At 34.5% G+C, this 23,133-nt stretch overlaps 1 protein-coding gene across 1 annotated transcript in view; it reads left to right on the top strand.

Moving 5' to 3' along the window:
* Nucleotides 1-4,699: 4,699 nt before the first annotated feature.
* Nucleotides 4,700-23,133, top strand: part of LOC148941561 (SPRY domain-containing protein 7) — a 28,056-nt gene continuing 9,622 nt past the window's right edge. Inside the window, exons 1-3 of the mRNA XM_089103961.1 lie at nt 4,700-4,999; nt 17,920-18,036; nt 20,958-21,118. Coding sequence (XP_088960087.1) covers nt 4,885-4,999; nt 17,920-18,036; nt 20,958-21,118 — 393 coding nt within the window. The 5' untranslated portion in view covers nt 4,700-4,884. The remainder of the gene's footprint in view (nt 5,000-17,919; nt 18,037-20,957; nt 21,119-23,133) is intronic.

The raw sequence follows: 23,133 nt of genomic DNA on the forward strand, positions 1-23,133 counted from the left end.
GAGTTTATAAAATAAAGAGTTTTAAAGAGTTGTATTTTATATCTCTATAGAGTAATACAATGATAGCGTGGTTTGTATTGTGTATACGATATTTAAACTGTTGTTTTGGGGGTTTAGGGGGGGAAGGTACCTAGGTTAGGTTAGGTTACGAATTTAATATATGCTATGCTTTACCCCCAACCCCCGAATGTGCAAATATATAGCCCCAATTTGTTTCTAAACTATTTTGTATTCATCCTATTTTATTTCATTAAAATTAACCAAACTTGACTTTTTAGAAAGGCCCACATAATGCAAGAGGACATAACTGACTATTAACTGCATCAGATCGCAATATTTAGAGCTGTAGCCTGGGTTTCTGTGTCTGTTTGGGTACGAAACAATTTAATCGTATGTGAATATGTAAGATTAGTCAAACCAAAAATTTTCCAGGCATTTTTATTCCAAAAAGGAGATTGGAGAGCAAGCAGCCTTTCTGTCAAGCCCATTCATTTTCCAAATGCATCCAGTCAAAATATTTGTATGTTGGAGAAACTTTTTCTACAGTTTTTAATCAAAATAAAACTTAATTTCATTCCTAAAAGATTCAATCTATCCTCTGTGACAATCTGGATACACTTACACTCTTTTTATGTACCTAAATTGTAAGAGCAGAAGTATTAATAGTAGTAGCCCCAAAAGTCTCAACTTAATACCCCCAGTTGTTCTCGATATATTGCCGAGGTTTCTTATTGGCAACCATAACCATGATTTAGTTTGAAGCAACATTTAGTTTTAAAGCATAATAGGCCAATTGCATAATTGTGGGGGGAGGGGGTTTGACGGACCGAATACCCCTGAAGAAAAAGTTGCTGGACCGTTCTACTATACTGAACAAAATGGCTGTCTCAAAGTTTTGACTGGATGCGTTTGGAAAATGAATGGGCTTGAAAGAAAGGCTGCTTGCCCGCCAATCTTTTTTTTTTTAATAAAAAAGCCTGGAAAATTTTGTATTGTGCCTGTCAGCCCCCACAATTATGCAATTAGCCCATTATGCTTTATAACAAATGTTTCTTTAAACTGCTCTTACAATTTAGATAAATAAAAAGAATGTAGGCTCTGTTTAGCCAAAAATGAGCAGAAATAAAGTAAAATAATCTTCCAAGCCTAACACTATCACAAACCTCTATTAATAAATAAATTAAACTCAAAACCAAAAGAAATTACAATAAATAGCCGAGTCAAACTCAAAACATGAGTAGGGATGATAACCCCCATGCTTTCTCAAGACCAGAACATAATTTGCCTTTTACTGAAAACAAAATAAATTTTAAGTGTTTTCACTTTTTTACTTTCATAAATAAAAAATTATCGAAACTTTAAAGAATAAATATCAGTATATATCAGTTAAACTGACAATCCACGGTTATTTGTTGTTTTTTCAGTAAAGCGCAAATTATGTTCTCGTCTTAAGAAGGCATGGGGGTTATCAGCCCCACTCATGTTAATTTCTGCTCGTTTTGAGTTTGGCTTGGCTTTATATTGTAATTTCTGTTGATTTTGAGTTTCATTTATTTATTAATAGTGGTTTGTGGTAGTGTTAGGCTTGGAAGATTATTTGAATTTATTTCAACTCATTTTTGGCTAAATAGAGCTCTTTACTTTTCTTTGAAAAATTCGTTTTGTGGAAGCTTTTTTTAATTAATTTTTTAAAAGGACTATTCTAAAAACTGTATAGTCATCGGTTTAGATAAAGATCTAAAGTAGATTTTTTTTATATATTTGTACTCATAGTGGCAGTTCAAATAAGCAGAGTTATAAACTACACAGAAAAACTGAGTAAAATGAGTAGAGCTATGCACGAAAATCTTAAAATCACAAGAATTGAAAATCTTATGCGCGAAAGTATAAAATTTAGCAGCCAGCACGATATGCACTACAACTACACCATGAATTGCATGTTCGAAAATATAGAAATTCGATTTTAGATTTTACATGTTGATTGTTCAAGTCCTATTGTCAATGGAATATTTTATTAAACACTAGTAGTAAAAAGAAGGACAAAAAACAATATACTTATCAAATTAGCACATTTGAGAGCACATAGGAAGGACTTTGTAAGCACCTTCTCCTTAGGAGTATTTTCTGAAAAAACGTAGAGATATGTAAAACGTATCTCTAGAGATATGTAAAACGTATCTCTGGAAATATGTAAAACGTATCTCTAGAGATATGTAAAAACATAGAAATAAATGAACCTAAAGCGCATTTTCTGAAGAATCAACTACATTTTGGTACCAAACTTACTTTGCTAGAAATAGGGCAATAACTGTGTTAAAAGAACGAATAGATATGTCAGTTACAATCTTTAGTTAAATGTAGTGACCACATATGCTCAGTATGATATATGGATGAATTAGATTTTTTATTTGGACGTCGAATCCAGCTGGGAAACAAGAAAGCATTTTTATAATGTATAAAAAGAGAATATCAACAATTGCTTGCATTGAAATTCCTAGTAAAGCAAAACTGTGGTAGCGTTAGATGCCTTCCCCCGGGGTATTTCCTAATAGCCAGCTTTGTACAAATAAAGCAAATCAACTTGGTTGAACCAGTACTGCCATCGTGTGGCAATACTTCTTTTGCGACTGGGAAGCCTAAAATATAGTTATTGATACTTTTAAATCAGTTCGCTTCTCAGAATTTTAAATTGATTACAAGTTCGTCCTCTTCGGGGAAAAGTCGTAGTTTGGTGCCCTAAAATGGCAGAAAACAAGAATTTCACCTGGCTAAAAAAGGTCACTTAAAAATAGCTTTAAAAAAGGTCACTTATTAAAAGCTTTAAATTTACGTTTGTATGAGCTCCCTCCCAATTATCTTGAACCTTCGGTTTGATACAATCACCCATGGGAAAAAACAAAATGCATCGACGATGTTTCTTCTGAAAAAAAGCGAAATTCCACATTTTGAAGATTGGAGCTTGAAACCTCTACGGTAAGGCTCTCTGATACGATGCATCTAATAAAAGGGATTTTCAATAAAATCGCTTGCTTTTTGGGGGGTGTTTCTCCTTTTTGCAAAAATCAGGCAAATTTTCTCAGGTTTTTTGTTTTGGGTGGGTAACAATAAACTGAAAGAATTATATATATTTAGAATCATCATAAAAAAACAATACTGCCGATGTAGCAATTGTCATGAGAATCCCAATTTTAGTTTTGGTGAATATCGGTACAAGTCACTTTTTACCTCCAGTTTTTTATCACAAACTATTTGATAAGATTCTCTTGTGACAGAAATTTTTTTGAACCTGTTCATTTTATTTAGTTGAATAGGACAATAAAAAGAAAGACGGTCAATTTGATAGCTGGATAGTAAGTTCAAATTTCGTTTTTCTTTTGCTATTCTATTTTTTCTTAACGTCTGAATATATAAGGGTTTAAGTTCGATGGGAGAGAACTGTCCTGTTATGAAGGAGGTACATTTTATATGGTCGTTATAAAATCAAAACGTGGTATATATGGAGGAAGGATGATTTTAAGTTACTCTACTTCTGTAAACTATTCTAAGGCATAGGAAATTGCATAAAGACTAGTCTACATCTGTTATAATCTACGGAAGAAATAAATCTTTCTGTAACTTGGGTTTGAGTTTGATTTTCTTTTAAGATTAAATACATAATAATTAAATGCACTATTGATTAAATAAAATGATCTCTTTGCCAGGAACCCTTGTCGCTTAAAATTTACTATATTTTGTTTCATTTTGCATGCAATTTAATTGCTCTTTTTATTTGAGAGTTTTTTTCCTAAAAGTATTTAAAAATAAACCTATTCATACGAAACAATATCCTGAATTATATTCCCTGTCACCCAACCACCACTGCTATGTTGGGGTCTGCCCCCCCCCCCCGGAAAATTTTCTGCTGGTGCCCTTAAAGGTGTACATGGCATATCCTGTATAAGGTATATATTGTTTAAAATGCCTAAATAGAAAGTTTTCTGACTAAAAGGTGCCCTGGATGAAGATTAGCAGGGGGTTCCAAACTACAAAAATTGTATCTTTGTAAGGCACGTAATTTTGGAATTATTATGTAAAAAGTTTTGTTTTCTATTTTATTTTCGTTAGCTTTAAGGTTGTTTTTCGCTGTCCTAAGACAAACTGGTAGTTAAGATTATTAGGGAGTTTCTCCAACGAACCAAATCATAGTTAGAGAACTTGAAGCACAATATTCAAAACAAGATAACGTAACAAAGCAGGAGGACTAGTTTCTATTTTTGTAAAACTTATCAGGAAATTGGAACTGCAAAAGTATTTTGGCAAATCTTTGCCCGACAAATAGGAAACAAAACTTTTCAGCTATTTGAGATGAAAATTTCCTTGGCTATTCTGGCTTGACCAATGTGTCATCAATTTTTTTTTTTTTTTTTCATTGAGGTTTTCTTTGCCTCGCAAACAATCCTTGAAATTTCCACGCCTTACTTCCAAGCTTATGTTTCTTTTTAATTTCCTGACAGTTGTTTATGTTTCTATGAAGTGTTAGTTAACAATAATGTTAGTTAACTGTTAGTTAATAGTTTTTGTTATTAGCTAATATTTGTGTTTCCGCCGTCCCAATGAAGGCTCTAAAAACGGATGGCAGAAAAAAGTCTTTTATGGAAAAATAAATGCATGTGGATCTTGGAGATTGTAGCCAAAGTTGTTTTCTTAAAGAAGCAGAAGAAGTTCTCTTCCAAATGAATATTATTTAATAGGTCTAATTGACTGAAACTAGGCCTAACCCTGAAAGAAGAGGGGCAAATGATCTGAAACTCAGGACACACGTTTCGTTTGTCTATGGTCCATTGAAATATAGGTTATCATCAATAATTTCTGTTGAACTAGAGCAAACAAGAATTTGTCAAAGAAATGTCTATCTTCTGTTGCTTTGAAAATTGCTTCCGCCAGCTAAACCCGGGACTTGCTCCACCTCGACCTGTAAGAAGGAGGGTGCCTAGTATTTCAATTGATGCATCACAAACAGGTAGGCTTAGGCTCAATGCTGGTTGCACAATCTTCATAGGCTAGGCCTACTAGTAAACAATTTGGTAGAAAGTGGTTATTGCAGTTTGTCCACCCTTTAGGACTAAACACTATAGCCTAATTATCTAAATCTTGGCATGCATTCAAAAAATTTCTGTTTAGCCTACAGGATATCTGGAGTTGCTCCTTAAGAAAATAATTTTGTTTGGGTCCTTGTGTTGCATTACTCCTCCTCAAAAGAAAAAGATTTTTAAATACTGACCATACTTAGGCTATATCATTCCTAAAAGTGCTTCACTGGTAAAGTTCTACCAAATCATATTATTGACTTATGCATAAAGTGAATATACCACTTGATGCCTTTTTTTATGCTGATTACAAATATATTAATCATTTTGGTAAAGTTCTACCAAATCATATTATTGAGTTAGGCTAGGAATAAAGTGAATACACCATTCGATGCCTTTTCTTATGCTGATTACAAATATAATACGCATTTCTATTGGAAATGAATTTCAGCCCCCCCCCCCTATACAGGCTATACCTAACCTAACCCTGAATTGGCCTATATAGGGGGGGGCTGACATTCATTTCTGATAGAAATGATTATTATATTCATAATCAGCATAAAAAAGGCATTGAATGGTGTATTCACTTTTGTCCTAACTCAATAATATGATTTCATAGAACTTTACCGGTTAGGTTAGGTATATATAGGGGGGGGGGGCTGAAATTTATTTCCGATAGAAATGATTATTATAATTGTAATCAGCATAAAAAAAAGGTATCAAATGGTGTATTCACTTTCTTCCTAACTCAATAATATGATTTTGTAGAACTTTACCATCATTTCTATTGGAAATGAATTTCAGCCCCCCTCCCCTATATATGCCAATTCAGCGTATATATTTCTACAACCTAACCCTGAATTGGCATATATATGGGGGGGGGGGGGTGAAATTAATTTCTAAATGAAATTCTTATTATATTTGTAATAAGAATAAAAAAAGGCATTGAATGGTGTATTCACTTTATTCCTAACTCAATAAAATGATTTGGTAGAACTTTACCGCTTCACTTTACCCATTGTTCCTAGTATATAAATACATAGCCTAGGCTAAATTTTATGTTCTCCACAGATTTTACCATTTCTTGATGATGCTTCTTCACCATAAAATCTATTGAAAGAAAAGAGTCAGCTGATGAAAAATGCATAGAAAACATTAAATTTGGGCAATAGGCTATATTTCCACATTAAGGAGGGGTAGGGGGTTAGAGTAGAGTAAATTGAAGCATTTACGGAAGTGATACAAGTAGGCATTTTAGGATTTGTTGAAGTTGTTTTCAGAGTGTTTCTGGTTGGCCTAACTATAAAATAGGACTCTCTTTTCTTCCTGCTTCCTGTGCCAATCAATCTATAAGACAGTTGTTGACCTCCCATCAAATCAGTACAACTCTGAGAATGATTTAGACCCAATTGCCTTTTTGACAGACAATTGTAGAATCTCTAAACACTTCTGAAGCAACACCTTAAAAATCAACCTGACCTAAATACTAACATATTGAGATCTGCAATCTCAATATGTTCAGTATATATATATATATATATATATATATATATATATATATATATATATATATATATATATATATATATATATATATATATTATTATTTATTTATTACCCATCAAAAAAAGGTACAAAAGATGGAATATCAGTAAAAAAGAAAAACAAAAAACACACACACACACACAAAAAAAAACACATCAAACAAATTACAAAGACAAGAAACAAAACCTCAATGATACACTGCACTGCAGTGTACTGAACTCCCAAGTACTAAACAAACATAAGCAATATGAGCATCATTGCATCAAGCCATAATTGGTAAAAAATTAAATCAAAATAATCCAAATAATCATCAGTGAATTAAAAAAAAAAACAAATACAGACAAGAGACAGTAAAAAGACTAAATATAACAAGATACTAAATATGACAAGAAACAGGCAAACAAAATTAAATGGACAGCAATTCACTGCCTTTGCAAATGGTACCAAGGGTGGGAAGAAGCTTTCTCATTGCAGCATTTAATTTGTTCAATTATAGCTGCCATTGGGTCTGCAATTTTAAAATTTTTAACAAGGTGCAAATTTCTTGTCCATGGCAGGAGCTGCAACAAGAACTTTGCATACTTAAAAAATGCAGATCTGAGCTTTCTTTTCTCTGGCTTGGGAAAAATTCTCCAAAATAGGCTTAGGTACAGGAAATGGGGAAGGGATGCTGCATTATAAAGTTGAGCCAAAATTAAACAGTTAAAATGGATTTTAGATGAAACTACTCTACTGTAAGCAAAAGCCAGGCATTTACCAAGATGATCAATAAGAAGGGAGTGGGTAGTTTTGAGATCCTTTCCAATTGGTAAACCAAGGTAAATAATTTTTGGGACAGGGGCTACAGACAGTTCTCCCAGCCTCACAGACGAGACCTCTTCTTGGCGCCAGTTGAACAGAAGAATATCCGACTTCTGTGGGTTAAATTCAAGGCATGTCTATGCCACAAACTATGCTTGTTGTCTAAATAGTAGTATGTGGTTCAATAATACAATCATTAAAAGCCCAAGGTGATGTGACTGATCCTTGTTTAGCACCCTTTTTTACTGGGACAACAGGATTCCCTCATAGGACAGTATCACATCTGGTGTATATTCAGTCAGGGCTTGACCATGGCCAGGAAGTAGGAGTTCAGCCTGTAGGTGGTCATACATGTCTTTAATGGGTAGTAGGATGTCCTTCTGTACACCTCTCTTTCCCATATCCAGAATGAGTTGGTCATGGAGAAGTGAGTTGTAGGCATGGTGGACATCATGTAGATGTATAACAATGGACTCCTTTGATTCATCAGTGTCAATCAAGACTGAAGCCAAAGCAGAAATGGCGTGGCTGCAACCAAGACCCTTCTGGAACCCAAACTGGGAAGGGGGAGTCCAGCATTTTTCCTGGATTTCATCAATGACCAAAGTTTGAAGACTTTGCTAAGCATTTATGCCACTGTGATTGGTCTGAACAAAGCACATTCCAAAGTACTTTTTCCTTTCTTTGGGACTGGCCTAAGCAACCCAGTACTGAATTTTAATGGTACAAGTCCAGTGATGAAGATCATCTGAAAGAGAAGAGTTAGGTGTCCCATGAAAGTCAGGCTGCACTGACTAAGGTGAAGGGCAGATACACGGTCAATTCCAGCCAACTTCTTCTTTTTCAACTGTCAGATTGCAGACACAACCTGAGATTGGGTAACTAGGAAATCTGTATCTGGAATTGATGAGAGGAAAGATGAAAGCTTTTCTTGAACAGAAATGTTAAGATCCTGTTTTGGGGCTGAAAACTCATAAAGGTAATAGTTTATCCATGTTAAAGATGGGATATCTGACTTGGGACCTACTGACTCCTTCTTATCAAACATTTTCCATAACATATTAGGATTTTTAGTTACTTTTTCAGAAAGCTCAGATTTCAAATGTGTGTGGTGACAAGCAAGCTCCTTCCCAAACCTATGCTTAGATGCAACTCTAATTTCTTTAACTACTCCTGAGCATGATCTACCACATTCTTTCCATATCCCACACCAGAAGGTAGCTTGGTTGCATGCTAATTGTAACAGGGTTAGAAGACCATCCCTTTTCTTGAGTTCCTTGCCTGGCATGAGACTTGGGCACTCCCTGAGATTTAGCAAACAGAAGAGCATGGGTCAGTTTGGTGTAATAAATATAAAGACATAGCCGCGCATCTCTTTCATCACAATAAGAGAATTTCATAAGTAGTTCAAATGGTACGTGAATTTTTGACAGAACAAGAATCTCGAAACTTTTCTTTATCAATTTTACACCAAACCGGAACCTCATGCCACCTCTGAGTGAGTACCAATGAATTATTTGAAGCAGAAAACAAGGTAGGCCTACTGATAATACACTGAACTGGGAAATGATCCAAAGTGAAATTATTTGGAAGGACAAGAACCTCATGTACTGGCAAAGAACTAGAACTAACAATATGGTCTAGATTGGATGTAGAACCAGATTGGTGATTTTTTTTTCTACCAATTAATCAATTAAGGCTATATTAGGTTATTATGGAGAACATAAGCTAATTAAAAAAAAATTCTTCATCTAGAATAGCTTTACTAGATGCCACCCAAGGTGGTAACATCATGCTGGGATAAAACTATAAAAATGTTTTATACCTACTTAGAATGCTTGGGAAATTCTAAGTTAGCTGGTTTGAATGGGGGGGGGGGGATAAAAAAATAGTTGACTTAATGTAAGCTCAAAAAGAGCTTTGTTCAATGCACTTTTACCATGTGGGATGAGTCCACAATGCAAGATATCCAAAGGAACCTTCCCTTAATTATTTTAAGAGAAGGCATTGTGAGTATTCAAATATCAGATAAGATAATTACAGCACTAGCAGCATATCACCAGTGAAGGCATTTCGTCACCTGCGTAAATGTGATCAAATAATTCTTATATGATGTCTTTTAGAAAAATGTCAAACTTGATCATATGCTAATGCATATATAACTTTCCACTTCGTATTCTTGTAATGTAAATAAAAGATTCTATAGCCATTAACCACTGTCAAAAGTACAGAATTAAATACGGTTGTCATATTAGAAGATGATTGTCAAGGCTCAACAAATATATATATATATATATATATATATATATATATATATATATATATATATATATATATAGCCCTATCCAAAGCGACTTTCCTATTCCCCCCCTATCTGAAAGCAAATTTTCTAAAATACATAGGGTAAAATGTATTGGTTGATTATGCATAAGGTAAAATATACAAAAATTCATCAGAGTTGAGCCCTCCACCATTGAAAAGATTAAAACCACCAAAAATCAAAATTCTGCTAACAGTTCTGATTAGGGTTATCTTTATTTGAGAATTAAGGTATAAAAATATAAACAATTAGCTCTTTCAAAACTGGATATGTTGTATTGTGACTTTGATATAGAGTTAAAAAGCCACTTATTTTTATTAAACCATTTAGCTGCAGATTTGCATATATAAAAATTAATATTAACGCAAGTACCATTTTATAATTAGTTGCATTGAGAGGTTGAGACAATGTGAATGCTTTCTAAATGGCACAAAAAGCAATACTTACACTGGGCGAAAATTAATGGACCACATACCTTAAAATTGATTTGAACATAAATAGAAAATAGGCCTACATTTCATAAATTAAAAATTACTAAAAAATTAAATCCAGTCATAACAGCCAGAACTGGACTAAGCCACAACTAGCTTTCATGGACTTGAACTCAATTAAAAGCCAACTTCTGAGCCAACTAGAATAATCCTCAGACACTTTTGACAGGATAAATGAACTTTTCAGGACCCTCTCACACCAGAAATCTTAAGATAGTTTTCTTTTTACAATTTATTCAAGATTTTCCCTAAAATTTGTATGTTTCGTAATTTTTTCTAATTTCATGCCACCCAAAAGGGTTGCAGATTTCAAACCTAATGCTCATACGTCCCTACATCACAGCATATTGTTTTGTAGTTCATTCAGATTTTTTTTCTTAGGTTTTTTCTTCGTGCATGTCAACAAACACAGTGGTGTTTGTTTAGACCATTTCTTGGCTTTACATTCTCTTGAACACACTTTGTGGATTCAATAAAAATGTAAAATGAAGAATCCGATACTTAATACAATAGTAGCGATAATGTTGGGAAGATAAGAAAGTATAAAGGCTCAAAACGTCTACCAAGAGCATCAAAACCTTAGGATGATCAAGCTTTTTTTTCTACCAATTAATCAATTAATTCGTTTGTTTCTCTTCCTTCTCTTCCTTTTTGTTTGATCAAACATTTACATATACTTAGATAAAGGAAGAATTGCAATATGGAACAAGTACATTTAATTCGCGAGACCTTAATGTAAATTCATGTTATTGGTCAATTCTTCAATTATCATAAACATTAGTACATTTAATTCACATGACGAAAATATAAATTCATGTTATTAGTCAATTCTTCAATTATCATAAACTCGTTGTAGAACTAACACCCTCAAAGAAGAAACATTGGTCAACTATTTGTTTATCCCCCCCCCCCCCATTCAAACCAGCTAACTTAGAATTTCCCAAGCATTCTAAGTAGGTATAAAACATTTTTATACTTTTGTCCCAGCATGATGTTACCACCTTGGGTGGCATTTAGTAAAGCTATTCTAGATGAAGAATTTTTTTTTTAATTAGCTTATGTTCTCCATAATAACCTAATATAGCGCAAACTATTGTCTAATCAACAGAACTTAGTTTAATCTTCTAAAAATGCAAAGGATAAGGAAAAAAATTACCAGTGTGTCTCCTTCTTAAGATGATATACTTGGTTTGGCTACATCTATTCCATTATGCCTAACAACATTATCAGAACAAATAACCCAGGATTCGTTATCATCTCCTAGGGGAATTCGATTGACATCAGCACGCTCCGTTGCTAGACCAACACCCCAGATTCCTATAAATAAATATAATTATTTCTGTTATTTATGGAAATGAAACTTCTTATATTTCTTTAAAACATTGTGCAAATATCTTGGGCCGTCAAGAGCGGGGGGGGGATTTTCACGAGCCTCATGCAATAATAAAAATATATAATAAATATATATAATATATATATATAATATATATATAATATATATATATATATATATATATATATATATATATATATATATATATATATATATATATAGTACCAGGAGCGTGGCGGCGAAGCCGCCGGGCCCCGGCTCTCGTCACAAGGCAGGCTTCTATCTATGGATTCTCATTGTCGCTTATATTCTAACCACAGACAATTTGAAACAATTTGTTGTCTTTACATACTGCAGTCTTTTCAAAGATATTTGATTATAAAAGCAAGTCAGATTTCTAACAATGATATCTATTAAGATTCAAACTTTTGGTTTGCTTTATTAAGGTTTTTAAATTGTAGTAATCTCTTGTTAAAATATATACAAGTATTTTTGCAATTACCAGCCACCGGTCCCCGGCACTCGGCACACGGCAGGGTTCTATATATGAATTCTCATTGTCACTTGTCTGCTAACCGCAGATAATTTGCTGTCTTTCATACTGCGGTCTTTTCAAAGATATTTGATTATTAAAGCAAATCCAATTTCTAAAAAAGATTTCGGCTAAGCTCCAAATTTTTGGTTTTCTTTTTTAAGGTTTTCGAATTCTTGTAATCCCGTATTAAAATGTATACAAATATTTTTTCATTTGCCAGTCTTTTTTTTTGCTCTTTAAGCGATTTAATGTCTTTTCATACTGTTATCTTTTCAAAGATATCTGATTACTAAAATGACAAGACAGGGAATTTGAAACTTAGTTCAAATTAAACTCTGAAATTTAAAGTCAGAATTAAAAATTTAATAATATATAATGCTTTTCTTTATAAGATGTTGCCTCTTTTCATATAAAAGCTTTTCTTTGCAAAATTTTGTCTTTTTCTTCTAACACCTTGGAGCAAACTGTTCTTAAAGAACGACAAAGAACAACACCTAAATTTTCTGAAAATTGGTTATGTAAAAAAAATAAATCAAATAATTAAACCCTATACGCTAAAGTAAAACTTTTATCGTTTGATATGCTTACCCACTATGTTCTAGGACGTCCACAACCGCAGTACCTTAATTGCTGAGATGGGAAGGATAATAAATAAGCTCTTTCATTCTCAAAGGAGTTTGTTGAAACGTTTGATTTGAAACTTTTATTATATCACTCTTAAGTGAGAGGATTCAATCTTGAAGCAATGAGAAATAATAGTTTAAGAAGTATAGAGAATGAGAGGTTAAGGGTAGTCAAAGAAGCGGAATCAAAGAGACAAGAGCAGGAAATGCAGCCATTGAGCAAGATATAAACTTTATATTCCTACGAAGATTCAAAAATTAGCGATGGAAATACTGTGCCAGTACATATGTCTTGTTCTAGGTCCAGGACTTAAACTAAATTCAATTTTAAAATACCTATTTTGTCGGATTAATTCAAATATCAGGTAGTTTAAGGTTTTGCTGTCTATTATTTGGGTTAAAAAAAAATTTGCGAGAATTTAAGATTGATATCTTGTCCTTATTTTGCCGGAGGTTCGGTCATGGTAACGAAGCTAAAAAGTAATTGTGGACTGAATTCTGATAAAATTTGATACTAATTTAGTTTTCAAAACTTTTTAAAATTAGCCGAAAAAATTCTAGAAATAGAAGAAACGCCGATAAATTGACGGCGCGGCGCCGATAATTTTTCGGCGATACGCCGCCAAAAATTTCGACATCGCCGGTGGCGTGCCACCACCGGCATAATTGTGTCCGCCGCCGCTGAAGTTTATTTCAGCGCGGCTTTGGTGTCTAGACATGGCGAATTAGAGGGGATGTAATAACCACTCTAAAGCTGCTGAACTCCAGGGCAGTGAAACAATTATTTACACCTTTTCTCCTGTGCTGTATTAGAGACCCTTGCAAAAATTCTATCTGCCCTGGTTTCAAAGAAGAGACCAGCACGTTTGTTGGGTGTTAGAGATCATCACCAGCAAGAAATCTACAGGTGGTCATCGCCACCTCATCACGCTGGTATTTGCGATTTAAGGTAAGACAAACCAGAACCTCATTTTTAATCTGTAGCAGGGACTTTTAAAGAGAATAGAACTGGACAATAATTAAATTCAGGCTAGAATCTACTGAGTCAATCAATTGGGCTTAGTCAATCCAAGATCAGTTGTGATGATATATGTAGGTGCTTAGGCCAGGGTATCAACTCAAGAAAATATAGGGAGGGGGTGCGGTTTTTTAATATCAAAAAAGGTATTTATTGAACTCCAGTGGGAGTGAAAATATCTAGGGTGGGCAATTGAAGCCCTTCCTCTGAGGGCTCAAGAAGAATTCTCTGATGAACAGAAGATGGAACAAAGTAACTTGTGTACAAATGATCAGATAACTGATAGTTAAAAACAACAGTTACTGTATGAGCTATGAAACCTGATGATACTGCAAGCATTGTCTAAGGTAGAAATTCGCGAGGTCGTCTAAACATAGATGCAAATTACATGTTTTATCTGTGGCCCTTTCTCAGACATCTTTCATAAGGAGTAGTCAAATATCAACATCACTTAGTGGTGAGTAAGATGTAATGCAATAATGGTACCTTTTGAGAGCCTGTGCCTGTTCCCACCTCTGTGAGTGTTATGCAAAGGGTTATCTAATCTCTTTTCGTCTGGCCATCTACCTGAAGAAGACTTCTTATTCCAATGAGACATTGTAGAAAGATATAATTAGTGTTCTAGTTGCAATTTTTTGGTGTCTAAATGTAATCTGATCCCTGTAGAGGGGAGAGCTTCGTAAGTACATGTAATCATAACATTTACCAAAGTACATTAGTGGATCGCAACCAAAGTTCAAGTTCAATCTGATCAAAAAATGTTATGTTATCGTCAATAACAAAAATGTTATCTACGTCAGAATAATATCCATATCGCCGCAATTACCGAAACATGGCAGCTCGACGAAACAAGTGGAAGGATGGCTGGTTACAAGGTTTTCTTGAACACTAGAACAGACAGGATTGGCGGAGGTGTTGCCCTGTATGTACGCGATGATATCCCCTGCAAATATTTAGATAACTTCAATGATCCTAACCATGAAGCGATCTGGGCATTATGCAAGCCAAAACATTTACCACGAGATGTCTCTTGCATCATTATTGCAAGTATCTACTATCCTGAAAGTGCCAAGAACAGACGGCTGTTGGTATCCTACCTTCAGTCTACGTTAGACACATTACGTCAGCGGTATAGCCGCCCGGGCTTCATATCAGCTGGTGACTTCAACCAAACAAAGAAACAATGGCTTGCTAATACGCTGGGTATGTCACAAGTGGTCAAGATACCCACCCATGTGACCGGGAGTACCCTTGACCTTATTCTTACAAACCTTGCTCCATATTACAAAGACGTGTCTTCGAACGGGCCATTGGGCAAATCGGACCATCACACTCTGCTGATGAAGGCAAAAAGTGAAATCAGGAAGCTTAAAAAAATAAAAGTACTCCGGAGACCTATCACGAAGTCTGCTATTAATACGCACGGAATGTGGGTCGGTACTCACTGCTTCAGCGAAGTATACAACGAAAGCGATGTCAACAGGAAAGCAGAAATATTTCAGTCCCTACTCTATGAGAAATACTTAGAAGTTTTCCCGGAAAAGCAATTTGTCGTGATCGAATCTGACAAGCCCTGGATCACTCCAAAAATAAAACAGCTGATTCGCAAAAAAACCTCTGTAAGGCAGTCAAGTGGTGACGCAACGTCGTTACGATTATTAAGAAAAAAATCGTTAGCCTTTGTCGCGAGGCAAGAAAGTCCTTCGGAAAATCCCTTTTGGACCCTGAAATAAAAAAGGATCCCCGTAAATGGCACCGTCTAGTGAGGCAGATTGCTGGAAAAACAGTATCATCCAGTATCCGTATTCTGAATGATGATGGGTCACTCGTGAGTGCAAAAGACGTCAACAATTACTTTACTGACATTTGTACATCCTTTCCTGCCCCAACTAACACTGAAATAGAGAATCTACTGTCAATATGCCCTGACGAAGGTGAAATCGAAATAGTTGAGTATCAAGTTTTCAATGAGCTGAACAAGTTGTGTCCATCCAGTAGCTCTTTTCCTGAAGAGCTACCTATAAGATTAATACGAGAGTTCTCTCTTATCCTCGCCAAGCCACTTGGACACATCATCAGCGAATGTTTCGCCCAGTCAACTTTCCCGTCGTGCTGGAAACGCGCATTTGTGCGTGTTATACCGAAGACTAAAACACCCAAATCTTGCAACGAGTTACGACCGATATCAATCACATCTACCTTTGCAGAAGTCACCGAGTCATTCATCCTGTGTGAATTGCTCAAGCAAACGCGGGAAAACATAGACCGTTACCAGTATGGTGGCCTCAAAGGTTGCAATACCTTGATATACCTCGTGCGCCTAGTTGACATTATCTTTAAGTGGCTTGACAAGGGCAGTACCTTCATCGACCTAGCTCTCGCCGATTTCAGGAAGGCATTTGACCTGATTTGTCATCTTACGGCAGCAAAAAATATGCGAGCACTGGGCGCACAGAAGCGGTCTCTTGCATTAGTGATGAGCTTCCTTCAGGACAGAATGCAGTGTGTATTTCCATTGTTTGAAGGTCACTTGATCTCATACTGGTCTAAACTTACCTTTGGAACCCCTCAGGTTACAAGACTTGCTGGTTTCATATTTATCTCCCTCATGAACTTCCTCCGTCAGAATTTCTAAGAGCGACTCAAATTCGTCGACGATTTATCATTTGTCCTCAAATACCTCGTGAGAGAAGGTGTAATCGAACGTCAGTTCAGCGAGACCCTTCTGGCATCCTTCTCTGAGGACTGTGAACGTTACAAGTTGACACTGAATGCAGATAAATCAATGATTCTCAGGTTTTGCCCCTTAAAACGTGATCTGGAATTCCCGCAAGTCCCTTTCCCTATTGTTCCATCTGCAAAAATCCTCGGAGTCACATTATCGATGGACTGCACATTCACCGAACACGTGGAGAAGGTTATTAAGGCTGGCAATGCATCATTTCAGATCCTAGTCCTGATGCGCAGGTTTGGCTGCGACACTCAAAGCCTAAAAAATGCCTATATTACGTATGTGAGACCTCTACTCGAATATGCCGTCGCTGTCTGGGGACCTTTTGTCCAGAGCATCCACTACCTTTGCGATGACCTTGAATCTTTGCAGAAACGAGCTGTTAACATAATCGTTGGTAACAGAAGTGACGACTACAACAAACTCTTGCAAGAACTGAACCTTGAATCTCTCAGCGACAGACGATTATCACTGATCATGTCCCTCGGCAAGTCACTGCTATCTTCGCCCCATCACAGACTGATCCTCCCACCTGATGCTCCTGTTAACCAAAGAACCAGATCCCAGTCGAAGCTACAACCCCTTGTCTGCAGGACCAACCGCTACAAAAACACGTTTGTCCCCTTTTTCGTTGAAGCATACAACAAGACTTAGTGTTATTTGAATTCACGTGTTAGTGTTTTTATAGTGTTCTTTGTATTTTTTTTTTTTTTTTTATCATAGTGTTGTAAAGACGACATAAATTAGCCATGGCTACGCTGTTCGATCTTAATAAACCTATGTCTATGTCTATGTCTATGTCTTATGTTGTTTCCCAACTGGGACCTATGGGCCGTAGTTGCTGCAGCACTTTACTAGGTATTGGTGCGATAATTTTGACTATGTATTCGCATGTCATAAATAGAATGCATCGGATGCTGGTGTTGGGGAAGATATGTTAAAGATGTTTGATTCAAATAATGTTACTTTTTGGGAAATTATTTGGTCATAAAGATACAATTTTTAAGCTTTAGACTTTTTCCGTCATTCCAAAACCACCCCAACGCTAACTATATTCACCCCTGTATAAATCATAATGCGCTCCGTATAATAAAGAGCTGATATTCAGTCATTAGAAGTCTTTAAAAATCATAGCTTGCATATTTTTTTTTCTATCAAAATGGCTGTTAACATACACTCCGTACAGATTCCAGTGTTCTTATCTTCTGCGTGCAACGAATTAATTTCATTGTTTATACTTCTGTCTTTAAATGATATGATTACACCTCATTTCTATGTTAAATTGCCTACAGACTTCCCAATTTCATTGTCTTCTGAACGGTATTTTCCCCTTGTGCGTGATGTATGCATAACAGCACAGTAATTTGACCTGACAGGCTAGTTAGGGGGGAGAAGAGTCCTCCACCTTTTTTAAAGCATCAAAACCTGTTTACATTCGTTTTCCTTTTTTTTGCAGGTCAAGAAGTAGTCATTATAAAAAATGGTACCCGAATATGTGGCTCCGGTGCAGCTTTAGCTTCCATCCCAATATTGCAAGATAAAGCCTACTTTGAAGTTAAAATTCAACAAGGAGGTAGTAAGCTCTAATCTACTATTATGTATATATATATCTTTTTTAAAGGAGTAACAATTGTATATTTATTTATTTACATATGTATGTATGTATTTTTTCTCGTAAACGGCTCCATATTTTTTCTGGAAAATTGGCATCCTGGTATATTCTGGCCTAAAAAACGATCTGGATAGGTCGGAAGTTTGAGAAAATTCGTGAAGATCTTAACTTTTGAAAAAAAAAAATTATGTGAGTGACGTCATTTTTTATATACATCAGTTTTTTTCAGTATAAAAAACCATCAAAAAGAAAACCAAAAGTTTGAAGCGTAAAAGAAATCGTTGTTAGAAAAACATCATTACCAAATTTCTTTTCTTGTAAGTATAAGCAATGTCTTTTTAAGACATGAAAAGAAGTTGAAAAATTTTTAAGTTCAGTTCAGAATTGCTAAAGTTATTATGCCAATTACAGAAATATTTACACTGCCTGAGGAATAATTTTAATGTTTTAATTCAAACTAGAAAAATACCTGAAAATTTATAACTAGTTTGTTTTTTGTTAGATAAAATCAACTCGCTAAGTGATAAAGCTTATAGGTCTCAATGCAGCTAGTTTTATAATGTTAGTAGGAAGGCCCAAAAAACAAAAGTTTGTAATCATAGCAAATAATGTTTTTCTAAAAGGCAAGGGATTACAACAATTCAAAAAACTTAAGAAAGAAAACCAAAAGTTTCAAGCTTAGTATATATCTTTATTAGAAATCGGACTAGCTTCAATGATCAAATATCTTTGAAAAGACCTCAGTAAGAAAAGATATTAAATTGCGCAAAGAGCAAAACATTGGTAATTGCAAAAATATTCGTTTATATTTTCACAAGGGATTATAACAATTAAAAACTCTTAAAAAAGAAAACAAAAAGTTTGAAGCTTAGTACATATCGTTGTTAGAAATCGGACTAGCTTTAATAATCAAATATCTTTGAACAGTATGAAAAGACATTAAATTACGTAGAGAGCCAAAACTGGTAATTGTATAAATAATTGTATATATTTTAACAAGGGATTATAACAATTAAAAAGCCTTAAAAAACAAAACCAAAATTTTGAAGCTTAGTAGAAATCGTTGTTAAAAATTGGACTTGCTTTATTAATCAAATATCTTTGAAAAGATTCTCTATTTTGACAAGGGATTACAACAATTCAAAAATCTTAAGAAAGAAAACCAAAAGTTTCAAGCTTAGTACATATCTTTATTAGAAATTGCAAAAATATTTGTATATATTTTAACAAGGGATTACAACAATTCAAAAACTAAAGGAAATCAGAAGTTTGAAGCATAGTAGATATTGTTGTTAGAAATCGGACTTGTTGTTAGAAATCGGACTTTGCTTGCGGACATCTTTGAAAAGACTTCAGTATGAAAAGACAGCAAATTATCTACGGTTAGAAGACAAGTGACAATAAGAATCCATATATAGAACCCTGCCGAGTGCCGAGTGTGAGGGCCTGGTGGCTGGTAATTGCAAAAATACATGTATATATTTTAACAAGAGATTACTACAATTTAAAAACCTTAATAAAGAAAACCAAAAGTTTGAATCTTAATTGATATTGTTGTTAGAAATCTGACTTGCTTTTATAATCAAATATCTTTGAAAAGACTGCAGTATGAAAAGACAACAAATTGTTTCAAATTGTCTGTGGTTAGAATACAAGCAACAATGAGAATCCATACATAGAAGCCTGCCTTGTGACGAGTGCCGGGGCCAGGCGGCTTCGCCGCCACGCTCCCAGTACTACATATATATATATATATATATATATATATATATATATATATATATATATTGTGTGTGTTGTAGTTCCTACAACTACTAAGTAATTGCTAAAAAAATAGCCACAATATAGAAATTTAAATTATGTTTAAATTGTTTATTTTTTATGTTCCTTGGAGGAGCATCATAAGAGTTTTTTTTGGAGGACCATGAAGTTTTATTTTTAGCTATAAAAAAAACAACAATTAATGTTGTTTAGATCTAAAAGGAGATGAAACCCCATAAGAAAAAAAAGGAAAATGAATAGTGCGAAAACAATAGCATGAAAATAGTATGTATAGTATGAAAACTTTTTTTTTTTTTTTTTTTTTTTTTTTTTTTTTTTTGCTTTCAGTCTGGAGACGGAATTCTTCCTGGGTAAATATGATTGTCTCTCTTAAAGTTTATTTACACTATGCTAATAAAGACGAGATTTTTCTTTCACCCTCTTTTGGCCCTTTTCTGGTCTTTCTTCCCTAAAACAAATACATTCTGTCTTTTAGTTATGCAAATATGATCTTCTTACAGTGTACTTTGTGCCCGCTAACAATATTTCTGCTCCTTTTCCTCTCTCAAAGAGCAAGCAGAATGTCTCTTATTGGAGCTACCAAGTTTATCCACATTCTTGAATAGCTGCAGGGCCATCAATTGACCAACACCGGACTCCTGTGATACATAAATTCTATCCTGACCTTTCTCTTACCTCCGGTCTCTGCTTTTTTTTTATAGCAATATGATAGCCAATCAATGATAGGTCATAGCAGTGACTCTGAATTTGAAACAATTAATCGCCTTCAATATCCCCTGGCTTTTCTTTGCAATTATGTTTTTTTTACTATAATGTAAATTTTCTCCAGCGATTCCCCAGTAGATCTGTTTTGATCAATTTTCTATTAAGTCAAGAAAAGAATTCAAACAAAATTTTGAATAAAAAAATGTTTTGATTAGAAGCTAAATAAAAAGAAAGTAAAACTAATTTAATTTTCCGTAAGAAGGTATATTGCTTGAGGCTCGTGAAAATCCCCCCCCCCCCCGCTCTTGATGGCCCGAGATATTTGCACGATGTTTTAAAGAAATATATGAAGTTTCATTTCCTTAAATAACAGAAATAATTATATTTATTTATAGGAATCTGGGGTGTTGGTCTAGCAACGGAGCGTGCTGATGTCAATCGAATTCCCCTAGGAGATGATAACGAATCCTGGGTTATTTCTTCTGATAATGTTGTTAGGCATAATGGAATAGATGTAGCCAAACCAAGTATATCATCTCAAGAAGGAGACACACTGGTAATTTTTTTCCTTATCCTTTGCATTTTTAGAAGATTAAACTAAGTTCTGTTGATTAGACAATAGTTTGGGCTATATTAGGTTATTATGGAGAACATAAGCTAATTAAAAAAAAAAATTCTTCATCTAGAATAGCTTTACTAAATGGTGGTAACATCATGCTGGGATAAAACTATAAAAACGTTTTATACCTACTTAGAATGCTTGGGAAATTCTAAGTTAGCTGGTTTGAATGAGGGGAGGGTGATAAAAAAATAGTTGACCAATGTTTCTTCTTTGAGGGTGTTAGTTCTACAACGAGTTTATGATAACTGAAGAATTGACCAATAACATGAATTTACATTAAGGTCTTGCGAATTAAATGTACTAATATAAACACCACAGACTTTAAAGAACGGGTAGTTATATAATGCTGGTGGCAAAGTTTTTTATCCATATTGCAATTCTTCCTTTATCTAAGTATATGTAAATGTTTGATCAAACAAAAAGGAAGAGAAGGAAGAGAAACAAACGAATTAATCGATTAATCGGTAGAAAAAAAAGCTTGATCATCCTAAGGTTTTGACGCTCGTGGTAGACGTTTTGAGCCTTTATACTTTCTTATCTTCCCAACATTATCGCTACTATTGTATTTAGTATAGACCATTTCTTGGCTTACATTCTCTTGAACACACTTCGTGGATTCAATAAGAATGTAAAATGAAGAATCCGATACTAAATTCATCTCAAGAAGGAGACACACTGGTAATTTTTTTCCTTATCCTTTGCATTTTTAGAAGATTAAACTAAGTTCTGTTGATTAGACAATAGTTTGGGCTATATTAGGTTATTATGGAGAACATAAGCTAATTAAAAAAAAAAATTCTTCATCTAGAATAGCTTTACTAAATGGTGGTAACATCATGCTGGGATAAAACTATAAAAACGTTATGCCTAACAACATTATCAGAAGAAATAACCCAGGATTCGTTATCATCTCCTAGGGGAATTCGATTGACATCAGCACGCTCCGTTGCTAGACCAACACCCCTTGGTCTTTCCTTGGTCTAATTCCTTGGTCAATTCCTTGGTCTAACTCGTTTGTTAGACCAAGAAATGGTCTAAACAAACGAGACTGTGTTTGTTGACATGCACAAAAAAAAACCGAAGAAAAAAATCTGAATGAACTACAAAACGATATGCTGTGATGTAGGGACGTATGAGAATTAGGTTTGAAATCTGTAACCCTTTTGGGTGGCATGAAATTAGAAAAAATTACGAAACATACAAATTTTAGGGAAAATCTTGAATAAATTGTAAAAAGAAAACTATCTTAAGATTTCTGGTGTGAGAGGGGATCGGGTCCTGAAAAGTTCATTTATCCTGTCAGAAGTGTCTGAGGATTATTCTAGTTGGCTCAGTAGTTGGCTTCTAATTGAGTTCAAGTCCATGAAAGTTAGTTGTGGCTTAGTCCAGTTCTGGCTGTTATGACTGGATTTAATTTTTTAGTAATTTTTAATTTATGAAATGTAGGCCTATTTTCTATTTATGTTCAAATCAATTTTAAGGTATGTGGTCCATTAATTTTCGCCCAGTGTAAGTATTGATTTTTGTGCCATTTAGAAAGCATTCACATTGTCTCAACCTCTCAATGCAACTAATTATAAAATGGTGCTTGCGTTAATATTAATTTTTATATATACAAATCTGCAGCTAAATGGTTTAACAAAAATAAGTGGCTTTTTAACTCTATATCAAAGTCACAATCCAACATATCCAGTTTTGAAAGTGGTAATTGTTTATATTTTTATACCTTAATTCTCAAATAAAGATAACCCTAATCAGAACCGTTAGCAGCATTTTGATTTTTGGTGGTTTTAATCTTTTCAATGGTGGAGGGCTCAACTCCGATGAATTTTGTTTATTTTACCTTATGCATAATCAACCAATACATTTTATCCTATGTATTTTAGCAAATTTGCTTTCAGATAGGGGGGGGGGGCAAAATCGGAAAGTCGCTTTGGATAGGGCTATAT

Source organism: Artemia sp. Qi Xiang Cuo, chromosome 18 (genome assembly GCF_049724085.1).
Source record: "Artemia sp. Qi Xiang Cuo chromosome 18, ASM4972408v1, whole genome shotgun sequence".
Taxonomy (NCBI): domain Eukaryota; kingdom Metazoa; phylum Arthropoda; class Branchiopoda; order Anostraca; family Artemiidae; genus Artemia; species Artemia sp. Qi Xiang Cuo.